The 27670-nt window shown below is 45.5% G+C and overlaps 2 protein-coding genes and 1 long non-coding RNA gene across 3 annotated transcripts in view; 2 read left to right on the top strand and 1 right to left on the bottom strand.

Annotated features, from left to right (window-relative positions):
• The first annotated feature begins 442 nt into the window (after window positions 1–442).
• Window positions 443–3562, top strand: SSR3 (signal sequence receptor subunit 3). The gene is made up of 4 exons (XM_009634425.2): window positions 443–589; window positions 1002–1100; window positions 2048–2179; window positions 2874–3562. Exons 1-4 carry the CDS (start codon window positions 486–488, stop codon window positions 2938–2940), a joined length of 402 nt encoding a protein of 133 aa, XP_009632720.1. The 5' UTR covers window positions 443–485; the 3' UTR covers window positions 2941–3562.
• An 896-nt stretch (window positions 3563–4458) lies between these two features.
• Window positions 4459–8610, top strand: LOC118451832. The gene is made up of 3 exons (XR_004841403.1): window positions 4459–5008; window positions 7265–7403; window positions 7659–8610. It is a non-coding gene; the product is annotated as an uncharacterized LOC118451832 (long non-coding RNA).
• The window catches only part of KCNAB1 (potassium voltage-gated channel subfamily A member regulatory beta subunit 1), a 76599-nt gene continuing 56325 nt past the window's right edge, over window positions 7397–27670 (bottom strand). Inside the window, 12 exon segments of the mRNA XM_035890009.1 lie at window positions 7397–7510; window positions 8161–8249; window positions 9430–9550; window positions 11101–11195; window positions 11710–11830; window positions 12967–13052; window positions 17929–18015; window positions 21946–21989; window positions 22606–22650; window positions 23859–23903; window positions 24722–24801; window positions 26274–26311. Of these exon segments, the coding sequence (XP_035745902.1) occupies window positions 7421–7510; window positions 8161–8249; window positions 9430–9550; window positions 11101–11195; window positions 11710–11830; window positions 12967–13052; window positions 17929–18015; window positions 21946–21989; window positions 22606–22650; window positions 23859–23903; window positions 24722–24801; window positions 26274–26311 (941 nt within the window). The 3' untranslated portion in view covers window positions 7397–7420.

Below are 27670 nucleotides of genomic sequence, written 5' to 3'. Positions count from 1 at the left end.
ACCTTGCCCCGGGCCTGTCCGGCTTCGAGCCGACCCCAGGCGGGATTATCTTGACTGTCTCCGTGCCGTGTTAGAGCCAGCTTCGAAGCCAGTCCCGCTTGGAACAGCGGGCAAGGCGCTTGTTCTGTGGTTTGTAAAGATGGACGAGCTGCTGGTCGAACACTGACGTGTCAGCGTCAGCACGGCGTGAAGCTGGCAGGCTGGGCTGGGCTGCTTCTCAGCCGAGTTTGGCGTGGTCTCATAAGGCTCTTTTCGGCCAAAAGCAAACCAGATTTCTCTGTTAGAAAGTATTTTTTAATGTGGTTTGGAGACCCCCAAGAGATTTTGCAGGAACTGGCTTTGGTCTGGCAGAGGCAGTGCCAAATTACAGAGCTAGTAAGCTGCGTAGGACTCCTGCGGGGACATTTTTCTTGGAGAGAGAAACCACTCAAAATGTCCTTTTTTTTTTTTTTTTCTTTTAAGGGCTTTACTGGAGGATATGGCATATGGATCTTGTTCAGTCTGCAGTCCTGTATAGCGTAATGACCCTCATCAGTACCTACCTAGTAGCTTTTGCATATAAGAATGTCAAGTTTGTTCTCAAACACAAGTAAGTTTGGTGGCTATTTGGAGTCGAATTTGTTATTAAATAATTTAACAAAACCAGCGTTTACAACATTTGTTTTAATGAATAAGAATGTCTGGACTGTTACAAGATAATTCCATGTAAAATGGAAGTATTTTGGAGTAATTGGTTTCTGTCATCTTTCTTGTAATTGTGGAATAAACTAGCCTTGTCAGCTAAATGAAACAGAAAAACTGCCTTCATTCTCAGTGGGTATTGCCACAAACTATATTTGACTAATACTTGTAGTAATTTGGTTAGTACTTGTTGTCCCTTCAACTTGGCAAAACCATACAGTGTCTTGGCAAAGTATTGTTCTTCACTGTGTACATACAACTTCCCTGTAACTCCGTATTTTTTTATTTTCATTTTTCAACTTAAATGGTGTTTCCTACAGAGTAGCACAGAAAAGAGAAGACGCTGTTTCCAAAGAAGTTACTCGCAAGCTGTCTGAGGCAGACAACAGGAAGATGTCTCGTAAGGAGAAGGATGAAAGGTAATCCTCCTTGTTCTCTACTTTCTCCCCCTTGTTATAATACTGCCTGGTATCTTTAAGTCTCTAGGGACTGTTCCTTGGCCTTTTTTTTTTCTTTTTTTGCCTGTATTTTGGTAAGTAGAAGCTGTACTGTCAGCTCTTTGTTCATCTATAAAGCCTTTCTGAGGCAAGTTATCAATAAAAGGTCTCAAACATTGAAACCTTTATCAATAAAGTCCTATAAGGCAGCCTCTCTGTCCTTGAGGTGCAAAGCAAAACAACGTGTTGTACAGGCCTTCTAATAAAGCGCTGAAGTACAAGCGTCACAGCTGTCTTCAGAAATAAGAAAAGCTCCTTTTCTTAAGGACAGGCTAGTGCAATGTATTTTGGGTAGCAACATGCGAGTTCCTTCAGCGTAGCATTTCCATATGCTGCTGGACTGCACTGCTAATCACTGGTTGCACGTGTTACCCCTCATGGTTATAACTGGCACGTGTCAGTAGGCAGATTTCCAACTGAATAGCTCGTGCTAATAATCCAGGCTATGCCTGATGAGTGTATCAGGAAGCACTTAGTATTAGAGTAGATGCCTGTTATGTACAAGACGGAAGGGTGTGAACTTGTCGGTTCTTTGGAGCAAAAAGCTGTAGATTCCCTTCTAATTGCCAGGCACACTGGTAGCATCTAACAAACAGATACAAACTCACAAAAAGTGTTATTTATAATGGGCTAGGTTTGATGTGCCTGGTAGGAAAACAAGCGTAAGTCACTTAAGTGTACAAGTGCATGGCATATGCAGGGTTTTGTCCTCAACTAATGAGTTGACTGGTAGTTGTTGCTGCGTTCCGTCTTGTAGAAGCTGGCTATAACAAGAGCAGCAGTGTATGGTTTACTATACCTCTAGGTGTCAATCACTCCATAACGGTGGGTTTAAACATGCCTGAAATAATGTCTCTACTTGTTCCTAGAATTCTGTGGAAGAAAAATGAAGTTGCAGATTATGAAGCCACAACTTTTTCCATCTTCTACAACAATACTCTCTTTCTGGTCTTGGTCATCATTGCTTCATTTTTTGTGCTGAAGAACTTCAACCCCACTGTGTATCCTTTATTACCGGAGTCCTACTCCTATTTGTTGTCATTAGTAGCTATACTTGTCACGGGGGTCATGAGATTATTCTGTTGACATGTGCAGTTCATTGTAGTACCTCAATTTAGAAACACTGTAACATAAAAATAGACATTACCAAAAAAAAAATCTCCCAGTCACCTAGAAGTTTAACATCTGACATGAGATGTTTTAAGGATATCACTTGGACAACAGACAGAATTCTTATGGCTTTGCTGTTTCAGTTGTAATTGTAGAATGAGGAGGCAGCTCATGTTCACCCAGAGACACTCCATCCCTGTTAGTCGCCAGGTGCTCTTACATTACAGGATTGTGTAGTTTTGGTAACATCACAAGTACAATTTTTTGTTACTTAAGTAAATACGTACTGCCAATTGGGGCCGCAAATGTTAATTAAAGAGCTGCGGTATTTAACAATATTTATGACCACTTTTAAGAGAACAGGCTGCACTTTACAGCTGTGTTAATTTTGAAGTTAAGTACATTTCAATGTCCTGCTAACAGCCTTGATTGTGAGCTGTATTTCAGGTTACAATGTTGCGATTTTAAAACTCCTACAGAGAAAGACTGTTTCAATTCCGTGTTTTTCATAAAACTTCTACTAAATGCTCTGTACAGAAGAAGTGGTATCTTTGTAAGTATGCGTCCTTAACCTTTTCCCTGCAGAAACTATATCCTTTCTATAAGTGCTTCATCTGGACTGATTGCTCTGCTATCTACAGGATCCAAGTAGACAAAAAAACCCCACAGCAATTTTCCTGAGAAGGTTCAACTGCCATATAAAAGTTTAAGGGTGGAACAGGAATACTTTTTTTTTTTTTTTTTATAGTATGACTGCTTTAAGGGTATGGGGGGGAGGGTTTGACTCCAAAATAATTGAATTATATTTACTTTTGGTATCTTTACATGGTATTATTCAATAACTGAATTAATTAATTTTTTTTACTTAGCAAGGGAAATGTGTCAGCAGTTACCAAACATAACTTTTCTGAAGCACTGCAAAGGTGTGATGGTACTACAGATTATTAGACAAGTACAGCATAGGGGGCTGCTACCCAGCAGCACAAACAGTTGTATTTAAAACCTGTAGCAGAATTCCTCTGTAAGTTTGGTGACTGGTATAATCAGCCAAATGCGCTGATAATAAAAAGTGACAATCCACCATTTATCATTGTAACTTGAAAAGTTTTAATAAAAAGGAGGCTTTTTTTGTCATTTAATTCCTTGTATTTCCATTCTTAATTTAAAAAAAAAAGGGGGTATTTTTAGGGATAAACAGTGGGTTGTAGGTTTGTCAACTCTTTCTGGTTCTAGAACAGATGAGTCTTCTACAAGTCAGCATATGTATTGTTTTCATGGGAAATACTCCTCATTTTTAAGTAATTTGGAATCAGGAAAAAACATAAACTATGTGTCCTAGAAAAGTACTTTTTAAGTGGTTTGAATGTACTTTTTTTTCCATTCATCTCTAAAGTTGTAAATACAAAAAAACCCCACACCCCGCCTGACAGTTTTCCTGGCACAGCTTAACAAAAACGCTTTAGCTGGCTTCTTATAACGGGTTTAGCAGACAACCCTTTTGCTTTTTTCATGCTATTAGTGAAGCAGCTGTAACTCTACTACTATTAATGGAATCATACTGTAGAAGTTACAGATTTTGCCATTACAGTCTTGGAATCCTAAACAGGGAAGGAAGAGAAAGCTCATAATCAGATTTAATATAACAATTACTTTGCTAATCTTTACTTCAGTAAGATTTATATTTATGTGTATATATATATACACACATGTATATATATTTATACAGTAAAATGAAGATTCTGAAGTGTAGGAGACCGTGTATCTGGCTTGCCTTAGAGTATGCTGAGTTTGTAAAGTCTATTTCTGACAAAGGCAACAAGGACAGTCTCACAAAACTTAGTTCCTAATTACCCAGTGCCTGCTGACTATTACAATACTCTCTTCAGCATCCTTTGGGATTGGGGTTGGATGAGTGGCTTCAATCTCAACTCTCCACTGCATAATTTATTCTTACTTTACTTCCCAGTTTAGGTAATACTCTTCATGTGCTTACATCATGAAAATTTCAGTGGGTTTCGTGCACTTTAGAGCTGCCATTGAAATCGCTTTTCTGGTCAGTCATTTAATGCTTTTAAAATTAACAGGGGGGGGTGGGGGGTGTGTGTGTTCCCCTCAAAGTACATGGATTTTTCTTTATCGCTTTGGCCTGCTTATTCACTACTGAAAGGCGCCTTTCTGCATTGCTTGCATAATTTTACTTTCCTTGGCCTATCACTTACTATGAAGGCTAAAATTCATATGTATTTTAGTTTAAGTAAAACAAATTTCTAACAAGCTTCTATAAAAGGTCAGAATCAAACACGAGGCCAAGTTGACCTCTGTAAGCAATGGGTCTTCAGCATTGCTGTTTTGTTGGTCACTGGTGATGTGCTCAGCTCCTACCAACAGTACACAGTACTTAAATTCAGACACATGAACGGACAATGCAAATACACTCATTTTACTTGTCAGCATTGGTAGGGATAGAACTGACCTAGAGGGCATTTTGGAAAGTGGCAGGCGTATTTTCCAGGAAGTCTGCCATTTAGAGAAAAGTGATTTGAAGCAGCGCTTTCTTCTGCTATTACTGTCAGTTCGCTGAGTCTTTTATTAACAGCTTTTCATCTTACCTGAGGTTTTTTTGGTATTGACAGTTGCTGAGGCCTGGAGCATACATAGTGCATGTCAGAATTTTTCTGGAGAGAGAACTTCGCAGCACTGACAGCCTGAAACAAAAGCGGGTGGGTTGGTTGGGTTGTTTTCTACAGAAAGCCTGGTCTTTTCTGTGGACTTCTTCACAGAAAAGCCTTGAGGGTTGTTTGTTGGGTGTGTGTGTGTGATTATTATTTTTGTTTGCTTTTGAGGTTGGCCAGTTGGTTGTTTTTTCCCTTGCAATGCCCACTACAAGTTGTTTCTTCAGCAGAACACTGAAGGTTAGCCTAAAGCTAGGCTACTGCCTAGCATCCCGTTGCCCTCAGAGCATCAGGCAAGCTGACTTTTAAGCTTTTGCTCTAAGTGAGGGACAATGCCATCTTGTTTTAAATTTAAACAAAAAAAAGTGAATTAATATATTTTTAATACATTGTTGGATTCCCATGTGTCTGAGAAGAAGGGAGAACATTACCTCCAGAGGCAAGAAAAGGAACTAGTCTGCTACTGGGAAAATAATTATGCTGTTAAAATAATAGAGCTGTTAACTATAATGGTCAAAGCCTTAGTGCTGACCATGAAGCAGATTTTAGAATATTTAAATAGTTCAATTTTTCACAACTAGTGCTGCAAAGTAACAGGACATGGCCCAGAGCAGTAGCAATAATACCAGGGAGGTGAGAAGTGCTTCAGCGGTGGTCTCCACCTCAGCCAGCTGTGACCGACCAGCCCAGCGTCATTTTGGAGAGCCTGGTGACTGAACTGCAGTGGGATTGCAGCGAACTATCAGGAGGACGTTCACATTGTGTTTCATTTCAGGCCAAAATGTTATATAGGGCTGATATCTGCCTTAGGAGACTAACTTCTAGCAGTACCTTCTCCAAGACGCGCAGCCAGACCAGACCAGACCAGACCTTCACTCCCCGGCTGTACCCACTCCTCTGGCCCAAGGTCATTGGCCCTTGCCCGACGCAGGTACAGCTGAAAATGAGCGTTTCCCTGTGGAACGATACATACCCACTTTCAATACAAACCATTGCTGTTTCAAAAATCAGCCTCGCTCTTAGTAACAGGTCTCTAAGTATAAAATTAGATGCACAAAATGCTTTTATTGTGTCCAAGCAGAAGTCAAAGTCAGACTGCATTTCTGGATATACAGCAGCTAAGTTCATTTACACATACCATAGCTCATTGGATTAAATACAGGAGAAGACAACTCAAGTATTGGTATCTGTTCACGTGGCCCACTGAAGGCTGTGCACGCGCTGCCGATACCCTGGAGTTAAAGGGACTGGAATACAAGGGTCCTACAAATACTGTACATAGCTGTACCCCTTAGGAAGTATGTGCCCAAAGTACATGATTAAATACGAGTGAGAAATATTTAACCAAAATCATAGGTGCGTTTTTACAAAGCAAACTCATGGTAAAAGATGCCATGGTTCTTGAGGTGGGCAAATTAATACATAAGTGCTTACTATCAACTCCTGTAGAGGGATGAAATGCTCACCAAAAAACCTATCTGTTTCAAGTGTGTCTTAAAAACACTATGCATTTACTTATGCCCGATTCCAGAACAAGTTAAAGCAAATGTGACCTTCCACCAAAGTACGTACCTGATTTTTTCTGGTATTTTTCAGCAGCTATTTATTATATATAAGTACCTATATCCTTAAAAGCTCATGAATATTGAAATTTGCAATAGCTATGTCTACAAGCAGGCAGAAGTAGAGGCAGGTTTCTATAGATACAAACCCCAATATTTTATCATGGATTTCTTGGTTTAAGGTTTATGTAGGATTAGAATTTTGCAAACAGCTGTTGTTTTTGTTAACCTGACATGCATGTTTGGGTTTTCTAGCTATGCTCTTCTGGCTTGTACTCAGAAATACTTCCCAGGAGCACTCCACAGCTGAAATTATTGTATAGTTAGGAGTTGAGCTATCTAATTTCTAACTAATTCTCTGTCTTTTAGCCTTTATTCAACTACAAACGAAATCTAAAGCATATATTCAGCATAAAAAAGAAAATGGAAAATTTGAGCTTGCCCCTTCTATCTGTTAACCTGAAGAAACTTTATAGTTGAGATTTCCCAAATGTGGTTTTATTAAAACCTTAAGTTGTATCTGGCTTTTCTTCATTGAAAAAATAGATCTGTACATCCTTCTTTAATTACCAAGTACCTGAAGGTTATAAATTATTTTTTGCTTTACAAGTGTTTTTTTCACAGCACAAGCATGAGGTGCTAGGAGTAAAGTAAAAATTAATGAATTCAGTTGAAGGTAAGAAAATACAAGATTATTCTTGGTTAGAAGAGAGATCAACTGTGCTTTTAAATTTCACTGCAGATTAGTAGCAACAGCACACATCTCGAAGGATCCAGTGACAGTAGACACCGAGCAGCAAGCTGCTGAATGATTCTCATGACCAGATATTAACTCGGGGCTGTACTTCTGTACAGAGCACTTTTTAAACCATGCAGTCCAGGTAAGTCATGCATCGCATTATGATCTGTAGTCCTTCTTGCTGTAGGGCTTGTTTCCCAGAATATTATCTATTTCGTTTACAATATGGGACGTCATCTTTGGAAGGACCTAGGGGTAGAAGAAAATTGATGTTTAATCAAGCTTCCCTTAAAGGTTTTTCCAAATTTAAATCTACATTTTATCAAATAATGTTTCCTCTGGGTTTTTTTTGTGTGACAGATATTTAAATATTCATCTAACACCTTTCTCCCTTAAGGGAAAAACTACTGTAGTATCTTTACCCTGAGAGACAATCACAGAAGTGCTCCTAAAATTTATAAGCACACTATTACTTGGCTGCAGTGGAAAGTGAGCTGGTGGCAAGAACATCAGAGGAAGCTCTTGTTGTGAAAAGCAACAGACAATAATTAAGGTGGGTGCAAGAAACACGTGCCCCGTGGAAGACTTGGTGCAGAATACATCACAGTGTGTCCTGGAATCAGGTCATTTGCTTTTTCAGACACATTAAACCTGCTGATGCCACCCTCTTGTTGCTGGATACAGCTATAACTACCAGAAATGGCGGTAAGTCATGGCGACGCACCATAGGTCTAATTAATTTGCGTAACTAGAACTGGAAGATGCCTGAAACAAAATACAAAGTATTAAAACTATGTTAAGAGAGAGAGTGCTAGCCTCAAGGTATGCTGATGTTACCCCCAAAGGGAGCTGGGCAGTAGCTAACACCCCACCTCTGTTCAGGTGCCACCTCCACTTGCCTGTATGGCTCCGAGGTTCTCTATCAGCTGCTCCGGGTTAGAAGATCCTAGAAGAACGGAGCTCACCCCCTCATTTCTCAGGCACCATGCTGGGAATAAAGTCACAAGATGGTCATCAAAGATGGCCAGGGACATAGGCTTCACCATACACATTAGCCCAGATCCTAAGGTTTGTCAGAGCTTCTATCTCTATTTGAAAAATAATGACAACATTATTTGTCTCAAACTTCACTTTGCTCCTCCAGTACTACCAGGAAGAAGATGCATGGATCAGATAAGCTACATAGCACATCTTCCAGCATCCCGCTTGACCCTGGTCCCTGGGCCAGCAGTGGTCATAACTGTGGGGTTTGGGTTTTTCTTATCACAAATCACAGGGATTCACCTCTTGGCTATTTGAACCAGGGATCGTTTTTCTAACAAACACTTGTGGTATTTTTCCGCCTTGGCTCTCAGCAGCACAAAGATAATTATTTAAAAAGAAAAATAAACTCTCTTTTTAAAACCCAGCATTCTCCTGTGTCCGTCAGCCCAGCACACCAAACAGCTGATGGCTTCCACCCAGGGAGGGGCCATTCAGAGAAACAGGCATGGGTTGGACCCACATAGGTAGCCCAAGATACACTAGCCCTCTTGTCAATCAAAGCCAGATGATGATGCTGGAAACAATCTTATTTCAAGTAATTTTTAACTTTACTTCTTGGGAAAAAAAAAAAAAAAAAAAAGTTATTTTGTGTGAAGCTAACAGACATGGGGTTACCTCAAGAGCAATACATGGCATTTTAATACCCTGCAGCATGTTTTGTTTTGTTCTTTTACTGTGTTCCTTGAAATGCATTAGCACAATGAACACCTAACGAGGTGTTGCCTTGCCCATCTTCAGTCTTCCTGCTTTTCTGGCATTTGTTCCATAACCCCCCCGATAACAAATAATCATTTGAGTAATAATAAATAGATCTATAGATACAGGCAAAGACAAAGCCATCCTTTGTCCTATTTGAAAGACGGCACATCTTTTTCTGTGTTACCATTTACCTAACCATTGCTGATACAACAAACGATGGCAGCACTAACAGAGCACTTGCAGCTTCAGGGGCTTGTCAAGGTTTCGCCTGCACTCATCTCTCAACAACCCAGAAGGCACAAACATCTTGTCCGCACCTCAGAGCATTGCCCTTCCCACTCCAAGGATGTGAGCTAGGCGATGCGCTTGTGACAACAGCCACGGGCAAAGGTGCAAGGGTGGATGTCTCCCACCCCATCACCTACCGACGGCCAGCTGCGGCAGCGTGCAGCCGAGGCGCTCGGCGATGGGCGACAGGTCTTTCAGCTTCACCTGCTGCTTTCTGCCTTCCTCGCTTATGATTTTCTCTTTCAGCCACTGGTAGCACTGGAGATGAATTACATTGCAATTGACTGTTAGCTTTACTCTTCCACAATGAAAAGTTTGAGGCAATTATTAACAGCTCTTAAAAAGCCTTATCCAACCCAGGAGGGAACTGAGGCTGAATAACACAACGCTTTGCTACCCAAAGCAATTACAACAGGACTGGGATGCCTCCTGTGAGAGCCTACGTCTGTATCTCTCTGGCTTTATTCAACCAATGGACTCAGTCTGGAACCTCCTCAGTTTTATTTTTGTACCACTGGATCCCCATCACAGAGTGGAAAAAAGTGAAATATTAGGCAACTTGAGAAGATTCTGACAGCCCACCCCCCCCAAAAAAAAATTGAAAACATCTGGTCTTGTTCAAACTTCACTATTACTACTGAAGATTAGAAAATTAATTAAGCAAAGCTGAGATTTCAGTTCTCCCAGCTCCAGACTTGAAACTTCATTCTGCTTCACTCTCACCAATTTAATTTGGATCTCTGCAATGCTACCTTCTTAGCTAGCCTTTGCCAAATGTTAATAATATTTTATTTTGGAAGAAAAATCCCAAATGCAATGAAATACCACATTTGAAAATGCTGCCCTTTGTAAGCAAGTCAGTGTAGACTGCATCTTTCCTTTAAAAAGCACCATGCTGAGCAAAAGCCAGCACGGGGACGTACTTCAGTCTGCTGGCACTTGTCAGGCGGCGTTGGCTTTTGCCCATCAGCTGATACGGAGCCTCAAATACCATTTGGGCTGGTTTTTTCCCCAAATCCATGACATTTTAACGCTCTGCCATTTTTCAAACCATTAAATAATATGCCTGCCACAGGCATGATATGGGAGGAGACCCCATAACAGCCAATGAGAGTAAAATCAGGATAATATTGGGAGAAACCAAGCGCTGCGGTGACACCGCAATGCTAGACCTGTTAGAGGGGGCTGCTGCCCTGCCTGGTGAAGGGCAGGACACCGAGGACCCACAAGTTTCACAGGGTGCTGGGGGTCTGCCGCACCTGCAGGGCTCCCCAAAGGGATGCTGTGGGGCTGGGATCCCCTACCACACACTCGTTGCCTAGTAGGCTGGTGCCCAAGGAAAGATGGGCAGAAAAATCACATCCAAGCCTGTTTTACCTACTGCGTGTGGTGGTTAAGAGGTTTTGAAGTCACAGCAGCTGTATCGATTAACATCCACTGGGAGCATCTGTTGTGCTGACTGACATTCATGTATGAATATCATGTAAGAATGATGTACATTCTTATTGACAATGTCCAGGCAATGTAAGGGTGGCGACAGCGTCCTTCTGCAGAGCCGGGCTCTAGTCCTGTGCTGCCCCACAACTAGCCCCCAGCCATCAGCTCACTGTGGTGGGGAACCTGAAGCATCTTTATAACCCAGATTCTCCCGCATTTTGGAGTGTGGTTGCCAGAGAAACCGAGCTGATCTATCAATACAGCAGCATGCAGGCCAGCCTTCTCATGAGGGCTCTTTTCCCTTTGTTATTTTCTTGTCCTCACAAAACCAGCACATCTACTTTTCTCAAACATGCAACAAAAAAAAATACCTTTAGTGCAGCCCTTGAGGTTTCAGGGACCCCGTTGCCGTATTTCCCTGAGATGATCCCACAGGCTAGCGGAGACCATGTCATTGCTCCGACCCCTGCAGAGAAAACAGAGAGGGAGATTTTAGGGGATTGGGAGAAATCAGAGTTGTATAAAAGAGTACAGTGTTCAGTTAAAAAAAAAAATAAAATAAATTGCTGCTTGTTTCTATTGCCACTGTCAGTGATGTTCAGTCAGTGACTTTTAGGAAGATGCTGCTGATGCCATTAAGGAAGACACCAATGATCTTATTCATCCGAAACTTTGCTGTGAGAGCCTCCAGCCCTGGCCTGGCTCCTGCTGCAGCAAAGCACCCAAACTTCTGCTTCTCAGCCCAGGCATCTCCTACACCCGTGCTGCCTTGAGTCTCAAAAAGTAAGCAGCAGCCATGGCAATTAGCACCTAGTTCTATCAGAGGCATGATAAGCCAGTTTTTCTTTTAGGTCATTAGGTAGATACTTGTCTGTCTCCTTCAGATTTGGGGAAGGAGAATGTTGTTCCCCTCTAGAGCCCATGTTCCCATCTGCTCTGTATTTCTGCAAAACTGAAAGGCACAGCAGTCTCAGACTTACCTATTTTATGATATAATTCTGGCAGCTGAACCTCCACTTTCTCTCTTTGGAAAAGGTGGTATTCAGCTTGTTCGCACACAGGTGGTATCATGTTAAACTGCCTGGCTACAGAGTAGGCTTCCTGGAGAAAAGAAATTAGTAGATAAAATACTTCATTATGTAAAAGTATCTTGCGGGTCATAACCTACCAGCCAACGCTCCTCGACTGTACAGATGCCAACGAGCTCAAGTTTCACTATCCCTTAGCAAGGCCACGCACATCCCCATGAACGCCGCCGTGCAGAGGCAGAAACGTGGCCCCATCCCCACCCACGCTGCTTCCCCGCTGCCCCTGCGCCCGCCTTCTGCCTCCTCCAGCCCAAAGCTGCTTCAAGCCAAACAGCTTCCCAGCTGGGATGGTTGGTGCCAAGCTGATTTTGACCCCACTGCAAAAAGCAGGGACCAGCAGGATCCTCCTGGAGCACTCTTACAATCACAGAATGGTTTGGGGTGGAAAGGACCTTTTAAAGGTCATCCAGTCCAACCCCCCTGCAGTGAGCAGGGACATCTTCAATGGGATCAGGTTGCTCAGAACCCCATCCAACCTGACCTTGAACGTGTCCAGGGATTGGGCATCTACCACCTCTCTGGGCAACAACAAATGCTTTTGACAGAGCATTAAGGATGAGTTGTCAGGACAGTGGCTCCCCCAGTCTGGTTTTTTTTGGTTTTGTTTTTGTTTTTTTTTCAAGTAAAGCCTGTTACGAGGTCCCTGTGGCCAAGCACGTGTATTTCCCATCCGCACCTCTGGACATGCCATGTGCAGAGCGGTGCTGCCTGTGGGGGCTTCTCCCTGGCTTGGGGACCGTTCCCACCGCAGCAGCAGCTCTGACAGCCCTGTGGGTCACAGAGCTGCTGCCGGGAGCTGCATCTTGAACGGGGCATAGCGGCCATGGGCACGGACATCGAACAGGCACTTTACCAAAAGTCTTCAGGTCAGTCAAATACAACCAAAATGAAATAAACCCCAATTAAATGAGCCAAGACACTCAAACCCCCAAACTACTAGATCAGTCCATCTTCTCCTAATTAACATTGGACTCATTCTGGAACAAGTTTTAAAATTATTCTGGGTGAAAATATGCTGGATGCAGTAAAACACAAACATCCCCAGCCCAGACACGTTTGTGGTCCAGTTCCCAGCGTGGCTTTTGGCAGACTCTGCAGCCTGGAAGCAGAATTACCAAGTGTCAACGCTTTCCCCAAAATCGACTTTACCATGATCTCCATAGCACTCCAGCGTGATGTTCCCCAGTACATCGCCATGCCTTGATTTATTACATGTGTCATCGCTCGGACAATTTCTAAAGGGGGAGGAAAAAGAAGGATGAGAACTGCACAGAGGCCAATTTTTCAGGAGCAAATCCTCCCAAAGCCACTTATAAATGCCAAGTACGCCGACAAGCCTGAGCAGCTTTGCATTAAACACTTTCTGCTGTGTTCTCTTGCTCGAGCATGGGTGAAAAAGCATTGACAGTGTGAGCGTAAAGAATTTTATCCTGCAGTTGTTTAAAAACTGCTTTTACCAACTGGCTATTACCTACCACCGCCTTATGATAATACTTCCTTTGAAATTTAACACAAGAGGGCAGCACAGCCGAAAAATACACTGAAAATTTAAATTTATTTTAAAATTTGTTTACTAAATGCATATATTAGGCCCTGCTTCTTTTTACTAGGAATATTAGGATGCCAGGGATAAAATGACAAAACTGGATAACTGAACCCTGCTCTGCTGAGGGCCCCACTGGAGGAGCAGGCTGCCCTTCTGCAAGACCCCTTGCAGCTCCTTAGCACAACAGTCCCCATGGTCCTTGTCTTCCTTTGGGAAGATGGAAGCCTGCAAGGCACCAGGCCAAGGTCTTTAATTTCCATCTATCAGGCCTCTGCTGAGCAGCCCTGCCTTCTGTGGGGCAGCAGGGTAGAAAACCCATCATAAAATTTAGTTTGCAAGAAAAGGAGAAAAGAATTGTCCATCCCTCGTGGTTGCCCAGGAGGTTACAGAGCCTAGTAGGATGCCTTGCTAATGCTGTAAGAAAAATAGCCCCCGATTACTGTTTGCAGCTCATTTTTAAGCCTGGTTTCTCCCTGGGAGCAGCCTGCTGGGTACACAGCATTGCAGGGCACCCAGGCAGTTCCCATCACATCGCTGCTGCAGCAGGAGCTGGGGACTGAGAGGGGTCTCCAGGGCAGGGACTGGCAGGGTCTTCAGCCCTGGGGACACAGTCCTCAGGAGAGCATAAATAATTGCCCCAACTGCAGTAATAAATTCATATTTCTTACTGAGCTTCGGCACTCCCTGCCCTTTGGAGCCAAGCAGTGGCTGCCAGGGCACTGGCACTACGCTGGCCGCTAACAGCACATCATTTAAACAGGCAAAAATAAGCGAAACTCACTCTGAGAAGCAAAAGTGAGTAGTACTCAGTCAGCACTCCCAGCGCTGCACAAGGCACCTCACAGTCCGCAGGTGCTGCCACGTCCCAGTGGGTTCTTTCCCTTGGGAAAGCAGCAAGGAACCGATAGCCCACATCTACACCATGGATTTCTGACCCATTGAACTACAGTGAAGTGACTCCCATCGGATGCAGTGCGGCGCGGAGAAGCCCTGGGTGTTTATTGCATCCCTTGGGGTGTCTGCTGTTACTTGGACGATGACTCCGGGGCATCACTGTCTCAAGATCAAGATGAGCTGCCTTTTATATCATGTGGATTCTCATCCTATTTATGGAAAGCAAAAAAAGGAGCTTGGCAGAGGAGAGATTACACTGCCAATCTTGGCGTTATTGTGAGATTTCTTCTGCAGGCAGTGACAAGCAGCTAAAGATGAAGAAGTCTCCATTTATAACCTTGGAGGGCTGTACAAGAGGGACTGTGCCTCTTGCGCTGGGCTTCTGCCTGCCCACTGAAAAGGAAGATTTCCTCTCCAGGGAAACATTGGCTTGAGGAGGTTTTTTCCCCTAATGAAGAGGAGAGTTCAAATGCCAGGTATTGTTTTCTTTTCTTCATTTTAGCCAAAGCCAAACTTCTCTCTATTTCTAAGCATTTTTTTTCTCAGGCATGTACTAATCCAACAAAATGCCCCGTTATCCAGCAGCTACGCTGGCGTGCTGTGTGCGACAGGCAGCTGTGCAGCAATCCCTCCCTCCTCGGCAGGGCCAGCTTCTCACTGGGTTTAGTTTTCTATTTTTGCCACGCTACCATTTAGGAATTTTGATAAGAATTTCATCATATGCCTCTTACACATTGCTGTCCATAGTTGTTTTCATTTCTCCCACATCTACTCCTTTCAAGAAAAACTGATGTCAACTCAGAGAAAGAAAAAAAACGAACAACCAAATATAAATATATATATATACACACTCTCATTTACCAGAGACTGCTCCCATGGGTACGGTGATGGGATGGCTTGTGGAGAGCACGTGCCTGGACTGCTCAGTCTACCAGCTGGATGGCAGAAATTGCATCACTTAAGAAGGGGAGATCTTTTTCCAACATAAACCAATGTTTCAAAATCTGGAAAACAGCCTCCAGCAGCATAATAATAATTTTGAAGTAGCTTGAAGTTTCATGATAGGAACCACGTCGCCTTCCCCACCTGCTTGCCGGGGCTGGCCACACAGCGGGTGCCCAGTCCCCTGGCACAGTGACAATGGGGGGGGTCTCACCAGGGGACCCTCTCCCCGCAGCCAGAGCTGCCCTGCTCGTCTGCTGGAAAAGCCACTTGGGATGAAGAAAAGCATCTGCTAGCACAGTTGGGGGGATCAGATCTCCAGCCTGACTAACGAGGCATGAAACTCACAGAAATTCAGGAGAGAAGCACAGATCCTTCCCATCACCCATGCCCCGAGGTCCCCGTTCGGGGGGACCGTGCGACAGCAGAGCTGCCCGGGGGCAGGATCGCCTGCACACGGCGGAGCTGAGACTGGGTCGGGGCAAGGAGGGACACGGCTGTCCTGGCCAGGGACCTGGCTGCAGGGTTATGCAAAGAGCTTTGTGCAGGGCACTCATCTCCAGATGTTCCTTGAAGCTAATATTGCATTGCTTTTATGATGAAAAGCTTTTTTAATTTGCTCTGTGACTTTCAAGAAAGGTAAATACGTTTCAGATCTTTAGATTAAGTGAGCTTTGCCTGCTGCTTTGGGGACCGGAGTCACCTACAATAAAGAAATCTGTATTAAACTCTCATCTCTTCTTATTAGATCTCCTTTACCCACGCCTCCTAAGGCAGCCTGAGCTGGGCTGCAACCAGCCTGGGGGAGTGGGAAGCAAGTCTGCTCTGGCTGGGGTGGACCAGATGAGTATTTCTAAATTGCTGACCCATTGCTGCTGGTGCTCACAGACACACACATCACAGCAGCCGGAGGACCCTGAGCGCTAACGGCAAAACCTCACCTGCCTGCATGCAGCAAGCGAAGAAAACAAAATGAACATTCAAACTTTATCTTTTTAGCTATTTGGTTGTACCTTACAGCATACAGCCACACTGTTTGCTCAAGCAGGACCCTCACATGTTGGCATGAGTGGCACGAGCAGGGAACGTTTTAAGGTTACCTACAAATCGCTCTCCATCAGAAGCGGCTATTTGCTCGTGGGAAAAGCACAGGCACGTAAGGCATAAGGATTGTACGTCTTGTGGAGGTAGCTCAGCACTTATTGTGCATGCCAGATAGCGCAGAACCGACAGATGGTTCAACAGATGCTCTGGGATAGAAGTGGCTTAGTAGGTGAACCATAAAAAAAGCATGAAGTACATAGAAAGAATCAACACCACACCATTCATAATAAAAATGTCCCTTTTTTCACCCCGCTCAAAATCTCACCAAGCACCACAGTTTATATCTTATTGCCAAGCTCCAGCATTGCTAACAGTATCTGTGGCATCTTAAAAGCTGTAAACATCTGAGATCAGCTGCGCTGCGCGGGCATGGGAAATATATTTTGTACTGCCTCATTAGCTGACAATTGACTGAGCAGAGAGGTCATTTCTCCCTCCAAGACACAACATGTCACGTTTCTTGGCCTCATCCGCTACTACAAAATCTGGACTGGTCTTAAAGTCCCAGGCCAGTTCCCTGAACCCACAGCTGCTGGCACTGGTCGGCCGCGGCAGCAGCACTGCGATCCACCCACGGTTCACACTGGGTTGCCCAGCCCCACACTCGTTAAGAAAATGGGCATCACGACTGCTGAAAGTCAAGCCAGGAGTTTCAGGAGGGGCCTGTCAAGCTCCAGGTTTATTTGATTTACATGTACACATCCATGACAGCTTCTGCAGCCTGCAAGTCTTTCTCCTTGCTATTTTTTATTTAGCTGTGAAGTTAATCTTCTGCTACAGTGTGAATGGTGGTGTTAACTCCAATGGGAAAAGAGAAGGAATGGGAACTCGTGCCCATTAAATAGGCCACTGACCCCAAAACTTAATGATGAAGGTTCCTGGATAACTGGGCTCTATGGCCATGTACCAAACATGAATATATAGCTGTCAGCAATGAAACAATTAAAGCGCACAGATGTTCACAGGTCTTGCAAGTTCCTAAATTCGTTCCCCCCTTACTGCTTTTAGCAAGGACCATTCCCCACCAGGACCGAGGGGTGGGCGGCTGCGGCACCGAGGCTGAGCCCACCAGAGACACTACATCTCAGCTTGTGCTGCTCGTGCACTTGGAGCAACAAACCCTAAGCTTGCCAGTTATTTCTTGTTTCTGACCATGTATTGGATCACCCCCCCCTGGTTTTAGCACTGGGAGAAGGATGTGCTATCCGGGCAGCCCAGGGGACATGGACAAGGATGGGGACAGCAACGCTGGCACGCTCCCCTCTCCAGAGCTGACTGCACCAGGTGTAGGGATATCCAGGTTTCATTTGATAAAGAGACCTGCCTTAAATGCAAACATAAATTCACTTTATCTGAAAGAATCCAGGAAAGGAAATAAAGAAACAACATTAAAGCCACCACCGGGACATAAAGAAAACTTCAATTTCCTTTTAAGAGATAGAAAATCATTTCATTGAAGTGTAAATATATAGGGCTCCAGAATATCATGAATGAGGTATTTCATATTTAAGCTGCCCCACCTGAATATCTAATGAAAAAATGTTTTTCATTTCCTACCATCATCGATCTAAGCCTGTAAGCCAGGTTTAGTCACGTTAAAATCTTTAATTCAAGCGTCCACTAACCTTCCATGGGCGTATTATTGTCTGGCCGGTTTGCAAAGACGACATCCACGTACTCCAGCTGCAGCCTCTGCAGAGAAGCCTTTAGCCCTGGAAACAGCAAAGCAGAGACAAGAACTTGCACGGTCAGAGAGAGGCAGGAGTGCAGCAGTGCAGAGCTATTAGGAAAACTATTAGGAAAACCAGAGCTCCCCATATTTATATACACATCTACCATATATGTATATACACACACACACAACACCATATAGCGTATGAGAAGGATGCTGCCTAGTGTTGTCCCACACCTATGCAGTCATATTAAGAAGAAAACCAGTTTGGCTGCATGCACAGTTCCCCCCCTTCCACAAGAATTTGTTTTATTTTTTAATTAGGCTGAGATTTGGATTGGAACAGACACTGGTTACCAAGCATGTCCATGGCCAGGCCATCAGGAGGCAGCTGCCAGGGACCAACTTCAGCGCTTTGCTTCTGCTCAGACTTAATTTAATCTAAATCACATCACAGAGCCTTTCTGTGCAAGCTCAGAGCGCACAGTGTTGGTCCTGTCCTGCCTAACAAAACCCTACCCCAGGGGGGGCTTCCAGAAACACAGGCCTGGGTGGGAGGATGGTGGCACTTGGTCAGATATGTTGTGACGGGCAGATAAAGCACCACGGGGGGCTTTACCCCCTCTGCAGGATAGGCAAGCTGTGCCCACCAGCGCATCACATAGCAAGACAAAACACCAGTTTGCAGCTGCTGTTCAGGACTGCCCAGGCTTCAACAGCTTCTCCATAAGGATCTGATGGGAAATGGCATCAAAAGCCTACATATATATGTGTGAGAGAGAGAGACAGAGAGAGAGAAAGAAGAGGATTTCTAACACTTATTTTCTATGCCTCTTCCCAGGAACAAAATGTTTTTATGAATGTTCATGAAGAATGAGCCAAAAGAGAGCAGTCTGAAAGTGTTCTCTGAATTTCAGGATGAAAAAAATGGCCATTTTTGCCAAATGTGCTTCTAGAAAATAGCTAACATTGACCTTAACATTATTTGCTATGTTTTCTGTGAAGTTATTTTAACTGCTGCCAGTATTTTTCTATCATTTCGTGCAGTAGCTCCAGAAGAAATGGCACATGGATGGGTTTAGACTGCCCGTGACATGGCTGCAAGGTCCCCAAGCGCCTCATGGGGGGGTTATTCAAATGAAAGTTCAATCAAATGTTGCTAAAAAACTTTTTCCAGCATTACCTTATCATGAAAGTCATATCCTAATGTAGCTGAATCCCACAAATACTAAATAATGAGAATTCTCCAGGACACTCCCAGACATATGAGCTGGTTACTATGAGGCAAAACCGACCGTGCTCCAGTGATGCTCCTTATCACCGAGAAATAGCTCCTTTGAGATGGAGGGTGACCAAATCTGCACTGCCGGGAGGAGGCTGCTCTGCTCACCCAGTTTGCTGATGGCCACGTTCATTCCACCTCACCCGCTTGGGACAGCATTAGCCAGGCTGCAGTGCGGGTAGCATTGACATCCCAGGTGAGGGGTACATTATGTAAATATAGTAATAATATTATCCATATAATTTATGTTATAAATGTATACAGAACAAACCCTGGTTGCTGAAAGTTGTGACAAATGGGCCATTGCAGATTCTGGTGCTAAAACATGCAGATGGCCAAATGCAAGTTAAACCTGCCGTTCCTGGCAGGCAAACCTGATTTTTTGCATACAGATGCTACCTTCTGATAAGCAAAGATCAAAGCATACCTCCCGCCCGTCCTGTGGCGTAAACTGCGAACAGGCTGGTCCCCCCTGCACCATCAAACTACCGACACCACCACACTCTAGTAATATAGATGAGCCCGAATTTTTCTTTTCTAATTTGCCTTGGCAGCAAGCATTAGCTTAACCAACCACCGCTGTAAACAATTAGGGCTTATCTCATAAATCAAAGAGGAGGCTAATTACCCCAGCACACATAGTGCAATAAAGAGAATCACTTTTCATCGCTGTGGCGTGTTGGTTTATGGAGGGTGCTGCTCCCCTGGGGCTTCAGCCCTGGATTCCCTAAGCCAGCATCGGCATCGGCCAGCAAGGAACAGCCGCTCCCCCCGGGGGGTTTTGTGCGCCCCGCTGCCCTGGGCTCCCCTGAGGACTTTGGCACAGAGCATATAATTTCCTAGTAACTCAGGGAACACATTTTGCACGTCCCTCGGTGGCAGCAGACAGAAGTGGGTCAAACAGCAACAAGAGGCGGGCGGTGCGAATCCCTCTGCAGAGACCTGAAGCACAGGTACCAAGCCTGATGCTCCCTTTCTGTCCCAGAGGCTTCCTGGCCCCCCGAGGAGCTGGACACCCCCAACAGCCCCCCTCCACAGCTTTACACAGCTTTTCTCCAAAGCCATGCTATTTTTACTCAGGATTTATGTAGAAGACAGGCCCAGGCCCCCGGGCTGCTGGCTGCTTTTCTAGGTCTGGGACCTGCTTCCAATCTGCTCAGCAGGGGGCTGTCAGCCCCAGGGTCCTCCTGGGGGTTTTTGGGGTCTGCTCCAGCCCCTGTCGGGAGCCAGCCTAGGCAGGGACCTCTCACTGGGACAAGGTCATGGCTGACACTGCTGATTCTTAATGTGACATAAATGTGTCTTTTTATGGGTGCTGCTCTATTTGTGTCCTGCATGAAGAGTCCTGTACAAGTTACGTTTATGCCTGAGTGTCTGACCCGACACCCAGCAGCCCTCTGAGAAGAGCCAGATCCAGGGAAATACACTTGTCCGTATAGCAAAAACTATGTGCTCTCACTCCCATGTATCTGAGAGAACAAAAAAGCAATTGGAAGGAAGACGAGGAGCATGCGTTAGACGCAGCAAAGACGTGGGTGAATAAATCCCGATGGATGAGTAAGGTTGGGCATAAGGCAACAGCATCAGTCGGTGTGATGAGGGACCAGATGCAAGGAGATGGGTGTGGGGACATAGACAAAAATTGAGCACTGGAGAAGCAGCAGCACTGAGAGCAAGCCACAGCCTTTCCCAGCCGGCTGCACAGCGGATGGGACCTGGCACCCCTCCAGAGGCTATTTCTGCCAGCTGACATCATGCCCCACATCCTCATCCCTCCTTGCTCCACCAAGGGAGCCCACGCTGCCACCAAATGCCCCAGCCCCCCTGGGAAGGAGCCTGGGGTGCCAGCAGAGCAGCTCCAGACCCACCGAGCCTTCCTGCCTCCTGTCATCTCACAGCAGTTGGGACTGGGGCCGTCCTTGAGGACGATGATGCAAAGCTACCTGAAACGTGAGTGTTGAAACCCCGGCGTGGCAAACACCGATCGCCGCAGATAAGCAATAAATCTGCAAGTGACACACACGTAGCCAGCCAAGGACAACATGCTTGCTTATTATAGCAAAAAACCAAAGGTTATTGCTGCACAGAGGTGCAGTAGAGGCTTTGTGTGTGCAAGGCGTTTGCCTGCACTTTTTGAGAAAAGTCAGAAAACCTTTTAGTGCTTTTTGGGCCCTTCACAGCCACGTCTGGGAACCACCCCATGCAGGGCTGGTGCGGAAGAGCAGTGAGTGCCAGCATCAAGCAGACCTGGCTCATGGGAGAGCATTTGCCCATGCCAGGGCACTCAGGCACAGAAGGACCCCTGCCCCATGCAACACATACCTTCAATGATGTGTTTTCTTGAAAGCCCTCTTTCTGTTTCAGCTCTGCAATAGGAAAAACAGGCACATGGCCGTGAGATCTGAGGTGCTAACAATTGGGGAGTCAAAAAACCAAAGGTTATTGCTGCACAGAGGTGCAGTAGAGGCTTTGTGTGTGCAAGGCGTTTGCCTGCACTTTTTGAGAAAAGTCAGAAAACCTTTTAGTGCTTTTTGGGCCCTTCACAGCCACGTCTGGGAACCACCCCATGCAGGGCTGGTGCGGAAGAGCAGTGAGTGCCAGCATCAAGCAGACCTGGCTCATGGGAGAGCATTTGCCCATGCCAGGGCACTCAGGCACAGAAGGACCCCTGCCCCATGCAACACATACCTTCAATGATGTGTTTTCTTGAAAGCCCTCTTTCTGTTTCAGCTCTGCAATAGGAAAAACAGGCACATGGCCGTGAGATCTGAGGTGCTAACAATTGGGGAGTGCTAATTTTGTATTCTGGTTTAAACATCCCAAAAATAAAGTTAGAGCTTACAAAACAGAGACCCTGAACCTCATTTGGGTTCCCAGTCTCAAAGGTAACAGCAGCTGGGATGTGTAATACCACTGTTAAATTAACACAGTAACAGCCCTGCTATGGGCATTGCCTGACTGCAAAGCTACTGTCTGCCATTCCTAAGCGGAGGGGTAAAGATGCTTAGGGCAGCAAGGCCAGGCAGCGCAGGGATGGGGCTGTGCCCTGGCCAACCGCCCAGCACTGAGGCTTCATTGACATCGTCTGCAATTTTGGAACTGGTTATGCCCCCCAGAGCTGCAGCCCTGCTTGGGGTGGGAGCGCACCAGGCACGGCACCCCAGCCTCTGCTGGGGGCTGCCACCTCTGCCAAGCTCCAACTCCTTAAAAGACTTGGCAAGATGAGGAGAAAGAAAATGACAGCAACAAACCACCCCTCCTAGGTGCTGTTAATCTCTACCTGCTTACGGCTGTGAAAGGGAAAAGCATGCAGAGGCAAACACCATTACGAGTAAATGTGAGACTTACTTTCCACCCCAGTACAGTTTTGTTGTTATAACCAGACTGGACCTCCTGCAAATACAACAGAAAAATTATTATTGTTAAAAAAAATTATAAGGTAAGTAACCAAGCAGGGTGCTGCCCATCGACAGCGGCAGTACTCTGGTTTCAAGCAGTGGCTGCCGTGCCTGGTTTCGCAGCCCTGGGCTCACACATCATGATCATTCTTTTTACAGCAAACCACTTCTCCCATGCTCAGGTCCACTGCAGGCAGGCAGTGACCACAGGCTGGTGCCCAAAAACCTAAGCTGATTTGAGTGAAGTGAACAAAAATAAAGATACATTTTTTAATTGTGAAGTAAGCGATCTCCAGAGCCCTTAACCAAGGGCTACAGTGCTATTCGCTCCTGGTATCCAAGTCCAGTGCTTCTCATTAACATGCAGTATTCCCAGAGCTACTAAAACTCCAAGAGTGATACATTCACTGAATTAATCTATAAATTCCCATGTGATATTAAATCAAAGATTTATCCTTCGCAAACTACCTTGCTGCATAACTGTACATGTGTAACAGAAAATTTCTCCAGCTTTTGTTAGATTGTTTTTTTTTTTTCTTCCCCAGTACCCAGAAAATTTCTCACTGAGTTATCATCCCCCTAACACAGGGGATACTGATTTTAGAGAAAGCACCGCCAGGACCCACTCTTCAGTTGAAGGCTGAATATGACACACACAGGAGGTCTTTAAAGATTATGTAAATACTCTTAAAACTACACAACTTATGCTAATGTGCATCATTTAAATTAGGTATCATCTCCTACTAGGCTACCCAAGATGAAGGCCCAGCACAGCTTTGCATTCTTAATGCACAGCCTTATGTATACAGATAAGGATGCCGGCACATGAATAATCTGTCTCCGTACACCGTGCAGGGAAGAGATGATGGATACGCTCAGAAGTTGCGTTAACCGTGCTCTGCACAGAGACGATGGTCTCATGCAAGAGTCGGGGCAGCACCGCAGGCTGATGATGGCAGCCTCATGAAGCCAGCATGCACTCCCCAAAAAACAGGAGGGCATTTTTATTTGGTGCTTGAAATGTCTGGCTGCTGCAGGAACCCCGGCTGGCTGCTCTGTGCACAGCCCCCGCACCCACAAGCTCCCGCTCCTGGGCCAGCAGCGCCTAACATGCATCATTTTTAAAAAGCAGAAGGATTCGCATATGCCCAGGGGTCCAACTGCTTTGCAGGCCACCAGGAGTGTCATCTGGTAGTACAGTACCTCCAGCCCTTCTTCTTCAGGATGTTTCCCAGGATGACTTCAGCCCTGCACAAGAGAGAGAACCCCAGGTGAGGGGAGACAGGAGGATGCTGAGTGCCAGGTACACCACCGCGGCTGCCAGCTACCCCGACTCCCCTGGACAATGCCACCTGGACACCAGCCTGCAGTGCTGCTCTTGCTGTGCGGCTCTCCCATCCACGGGGGATGGTGACCCAGCACCAGCTGGGATGGGTCCCCTCCATTGGTACAAAACACCTTGCCCACCCACTCCCCCCAGGGATAGACCTGCACCATCCGTGCCCTACATCGGCTTGAACCTGCTCTGGGAAGGCAGAGCCACTTCATCCCCACACCAGGGATGTGATGTCCCAATCCACCTTTTACACTTAATACGAAGCTGTATAAATCAGCTAAAGAAAAATGTATTATGGATGGATGGGGTTTTTTACTTTCCCCAATCCCACAGCAACACTAACAGCATTAGCTCTGTTGCAGCCAGAGCAGTTCCCCACGCCGGGAGCTGCGCTTGGGAGCTGTCACTGGCACAGGCCATTCATCACCATTAAGATGCGCACTGACTTCATTTATTCAGGACATTTTTCTCCCTGTGCCAACAGCAAGTGGCACAAGTGATAGATTTCAGGCTCCAGCTGAGTGCAAGGGGGGTTGATTTTGTTTAAAAAAAAAAAAAAAAAAAAAAAAAAAAGCTCCAAAAATAAAGGTTTTTTCTGTGGCCCCTCAGGGAGAAGAGGGATTCCCAAACACCACCAGAGCCCTATCCATCATGACTGCCTGTGACACAAGGAGGAGCAGAGCCATACGGAGGGGCCCCAGAAAAGCGGAGCGGGATGCTGGGCACTCACTTGCCGGCCGCGTACACCTCGGCTGTGTCAAACAGGTTGACGCCGCTCTCGTAGGCAATGGTCATCAGCTGCTCAGCCACCTTGGGGAAGCAGAGACAGAGAGGTGAGGGGTGGCAGACCGAATCCCCAGCGGCCAGCAGCTCCTCCGGCAGGGAAAAGCCCCTGAAGGTGCAGCAAACGGGCTTCAGTGGGGCTGGGAGGGGTGTAAGCATCCCCTGCCAGGGGGCGAGATGCTTCGGCAGGGCATCCAGGGGCTCATGTGCTGGCCCAAGCTGCACCAAAACACAGATTTATATTAACTTCCCTTTAACTCATCCTGGGAGGAATTAATCTCTTCTCATAGGGAAGTTCTGGGCTTTCTAATAGGAAAGCAGCCAAGAATTTAACAGGGTTATAGAAGATACTCTGCAAATCTGTGCTGCCTAATACAGAAAGGATATTTCCATGGGAAGAGTTTGATTTTTTTCTTTTTGGCTACCCAACGGGCTGTCCTGCAGTTCACCAGGTATTTAAAGAGCTGAAGGTCATTTCATGTGATCCCCATCAGAGCCCCAGGAGTCCTGCTGCTGCCTGGGGGGGATTCTGCACCCTGAGGGGGCTATCAGCTCTGGGGTGACGGGCACCCCGCCAGGGCACCCTTGCATGGCCAACATCCTTTGGGTAGGCATCCCCCACGGACAGTGAGGTGTTTAAGTGCTCTTTTTCCATGCATGGACACTTTGCATTGATTTATTCTAAACAAGGAGGTCAGGAGAGCCAGGGAGCAAATTCATAGCTGAAATAAGTCATCTCGCTTCAGCCTGCAACACTAAGAACCAAGGATGAACTCTGTGATCCGCTGGCAGCAGAAGAAACATCACCAAAGAACAAGTGACTTAAAAAGCAAAAAAAACCCCATTGAAGTCAGACTCCTGGGACATTTTCCTGCTGCAAAAGTTATTTTGGGGTTTCTGCCACAGTACTAGAGGGAAGGCTGCCGGGAGGTTGCTCTCCTTTTGGTGGCTAGCATCTGCAGCGTACCTGAGACGGAGGGAAACCCATGTGCTGCCCAGCGCTCGGGAGGATTATTAACCAAGATTAAGAGCCATCTGGTACGAGCAAAAGTGCGTAGGAAACCCAAGCTCATTTTCATTTGTTTCATCTTATTATGTAAAATATAAATCATCCGGCAGCTCCTTGTAAGCCGGGCCCCTGCCTGTATTTATGACTGTTGCTGATTACATACATGATGCAAAAATAGTTTCCAGTTTCTGCTCCAGGAACAGTGCCACTGCCAAGGGTAGGGACAGAAATATCGCTCCAAACAGCGCAGAAAAGAAGATCACTTTAAGGGATAGATGGTTTTTTTATTAAAGTCAATCTCTGGAAATGTCAGATTCATTAAGGTTTTTTTTGTAGCAGAAGCACAAACTTTGAATTGCTTTGCGTAGTAACTCTGCCATTTCCTCGTACAGTAACAGGCTCCTCTGATTTTGGTAGCCATGGTTTCATTTAAAAATATCTCATATTGGTTTTTACATCACGCATTATACTTACACCAAGCATTACTTACCTCGTCTGAGATTTGGCCTCCAAAAGTGACCCATGTCCCTAGAAAAAAACAAAATAATCTGTTACTATGAGACATTTTTGCTGACAAAAATTCACTCTACCAAAATTCAGGCTCCTTGGGCTCAGAGGCTGCTGCGTTCCCGAGCAAGCAGGACCAGGGCAGGTGCTGGAGCGCCCTCTCCCTGGGGGGACAGCAGGGGCGGGCGTGCAGACCTGAGACTGGCACACAAACCCACTCAGGGAAGCAGAAGTAAGATCCTGTGCTACCAAAATACATGGTTTTATTGAAACCTGAAGCTCTTTGCAAAACTGAGTTCATTTTCCAAAGCCACCATTGGACAAATTGGAAAAAATTTATGATGCTGCCAAAACATGTCATTTGGGGAACAAAACCCTTCCTAAGTTTGTGCTTCAGCTTTTAGCATCATACAGGTCAAACTTAGAAAAAAAAAAATTAGAAGTATTAGTACTGACACGAAGTTTAGGCTCAGCAGATGACTCTGAGCTATTATTAGGAAAAACTTGGGGCATTATTTCTTTATGACCACTGCTTCAAGAAAAAAAAATATCCTGTGGTGGAAACAGTGTGTGGATTTAACTGGATATTCCTCTGGTTTCAGAATATTATTTCCTATCTATATTTTGTATGTATGTATATTAGGAATACATATTTCCTAAGCTACTGGAACAAAGAGGTGGCAGTGAGCTGGGGAAGCACCAGGTCCCATACAGGGCACTGGTCAGGCAACAAATCCTCACCCTGGCAGGCGTCACTCCTGCCCTGCTTATCTGACCTTACAAAACACCCCATGGAAAGCGATGCAGAAGAGGAGGCTGTGCCATTACTTTTGCCTTTTGCCAGCTTGCCACGATGTCCCTTTGATCTACAGCACAACTTTTCCCCACGCTTTGAGACCTACACACCAGCTACATATGAAATCACATGTTACTCATCTGATGGATGGGTCAAAGCTCACATAGCCCACACAAAATGCTCCAGAATGTAAAATTATGCCTAATATTGTCCCTCCATAAGGGGCGCAGGGGAGTTGAAGCCCTCAGATGGAAAATTCAGTGCGATTTGGGCAAGATGGAGGAACGATTGCTGTGCAAGGGAAGGGTCAGGATCCGATGCTGCTAAGGGGGAGGGAAATTCAGTGCTCCCTATCTGCCTGCTCGCACTTGCCAAGGGCCTGGTGTGATAGATACGCAAGCGCTCCCACATCTTCATTAAAAATGTATCGGTTAGCTCATTGCTCACAGCGAGCGTGGAAGATGAACCTTGAGCAGGAGTCAGAAAGCAAAGAGTGTGCCTACTGCTAACGCTCCAGCTGCTTTGATCTGACCCTGGTTAAAAACAAAATGAGAAGAGTAGGTTCCGTTAGAAGGATCTTGCTC

Source organism: Egretta garzetta, unplaced genomic scaffold (genome assembly GCF_000687185.1).
Source record: "Egretta garzetta isolate BGI_Z169 unplaced genomic scaffold, ASM68718v1 scaffold172, whole genome shotgun sequence".
In the NCBI taxonomy this organism is placed as follows: Eukaryota; Metazoa; Chordata; class Aves; order Pelecaniformes; family Ardeidae; genus Egretta; species Egretta garzetta.
Note: the sequence above shows the minus strand (reverse complement) of the source record. Positions and strands in the feature narration are given on the sequence as shown.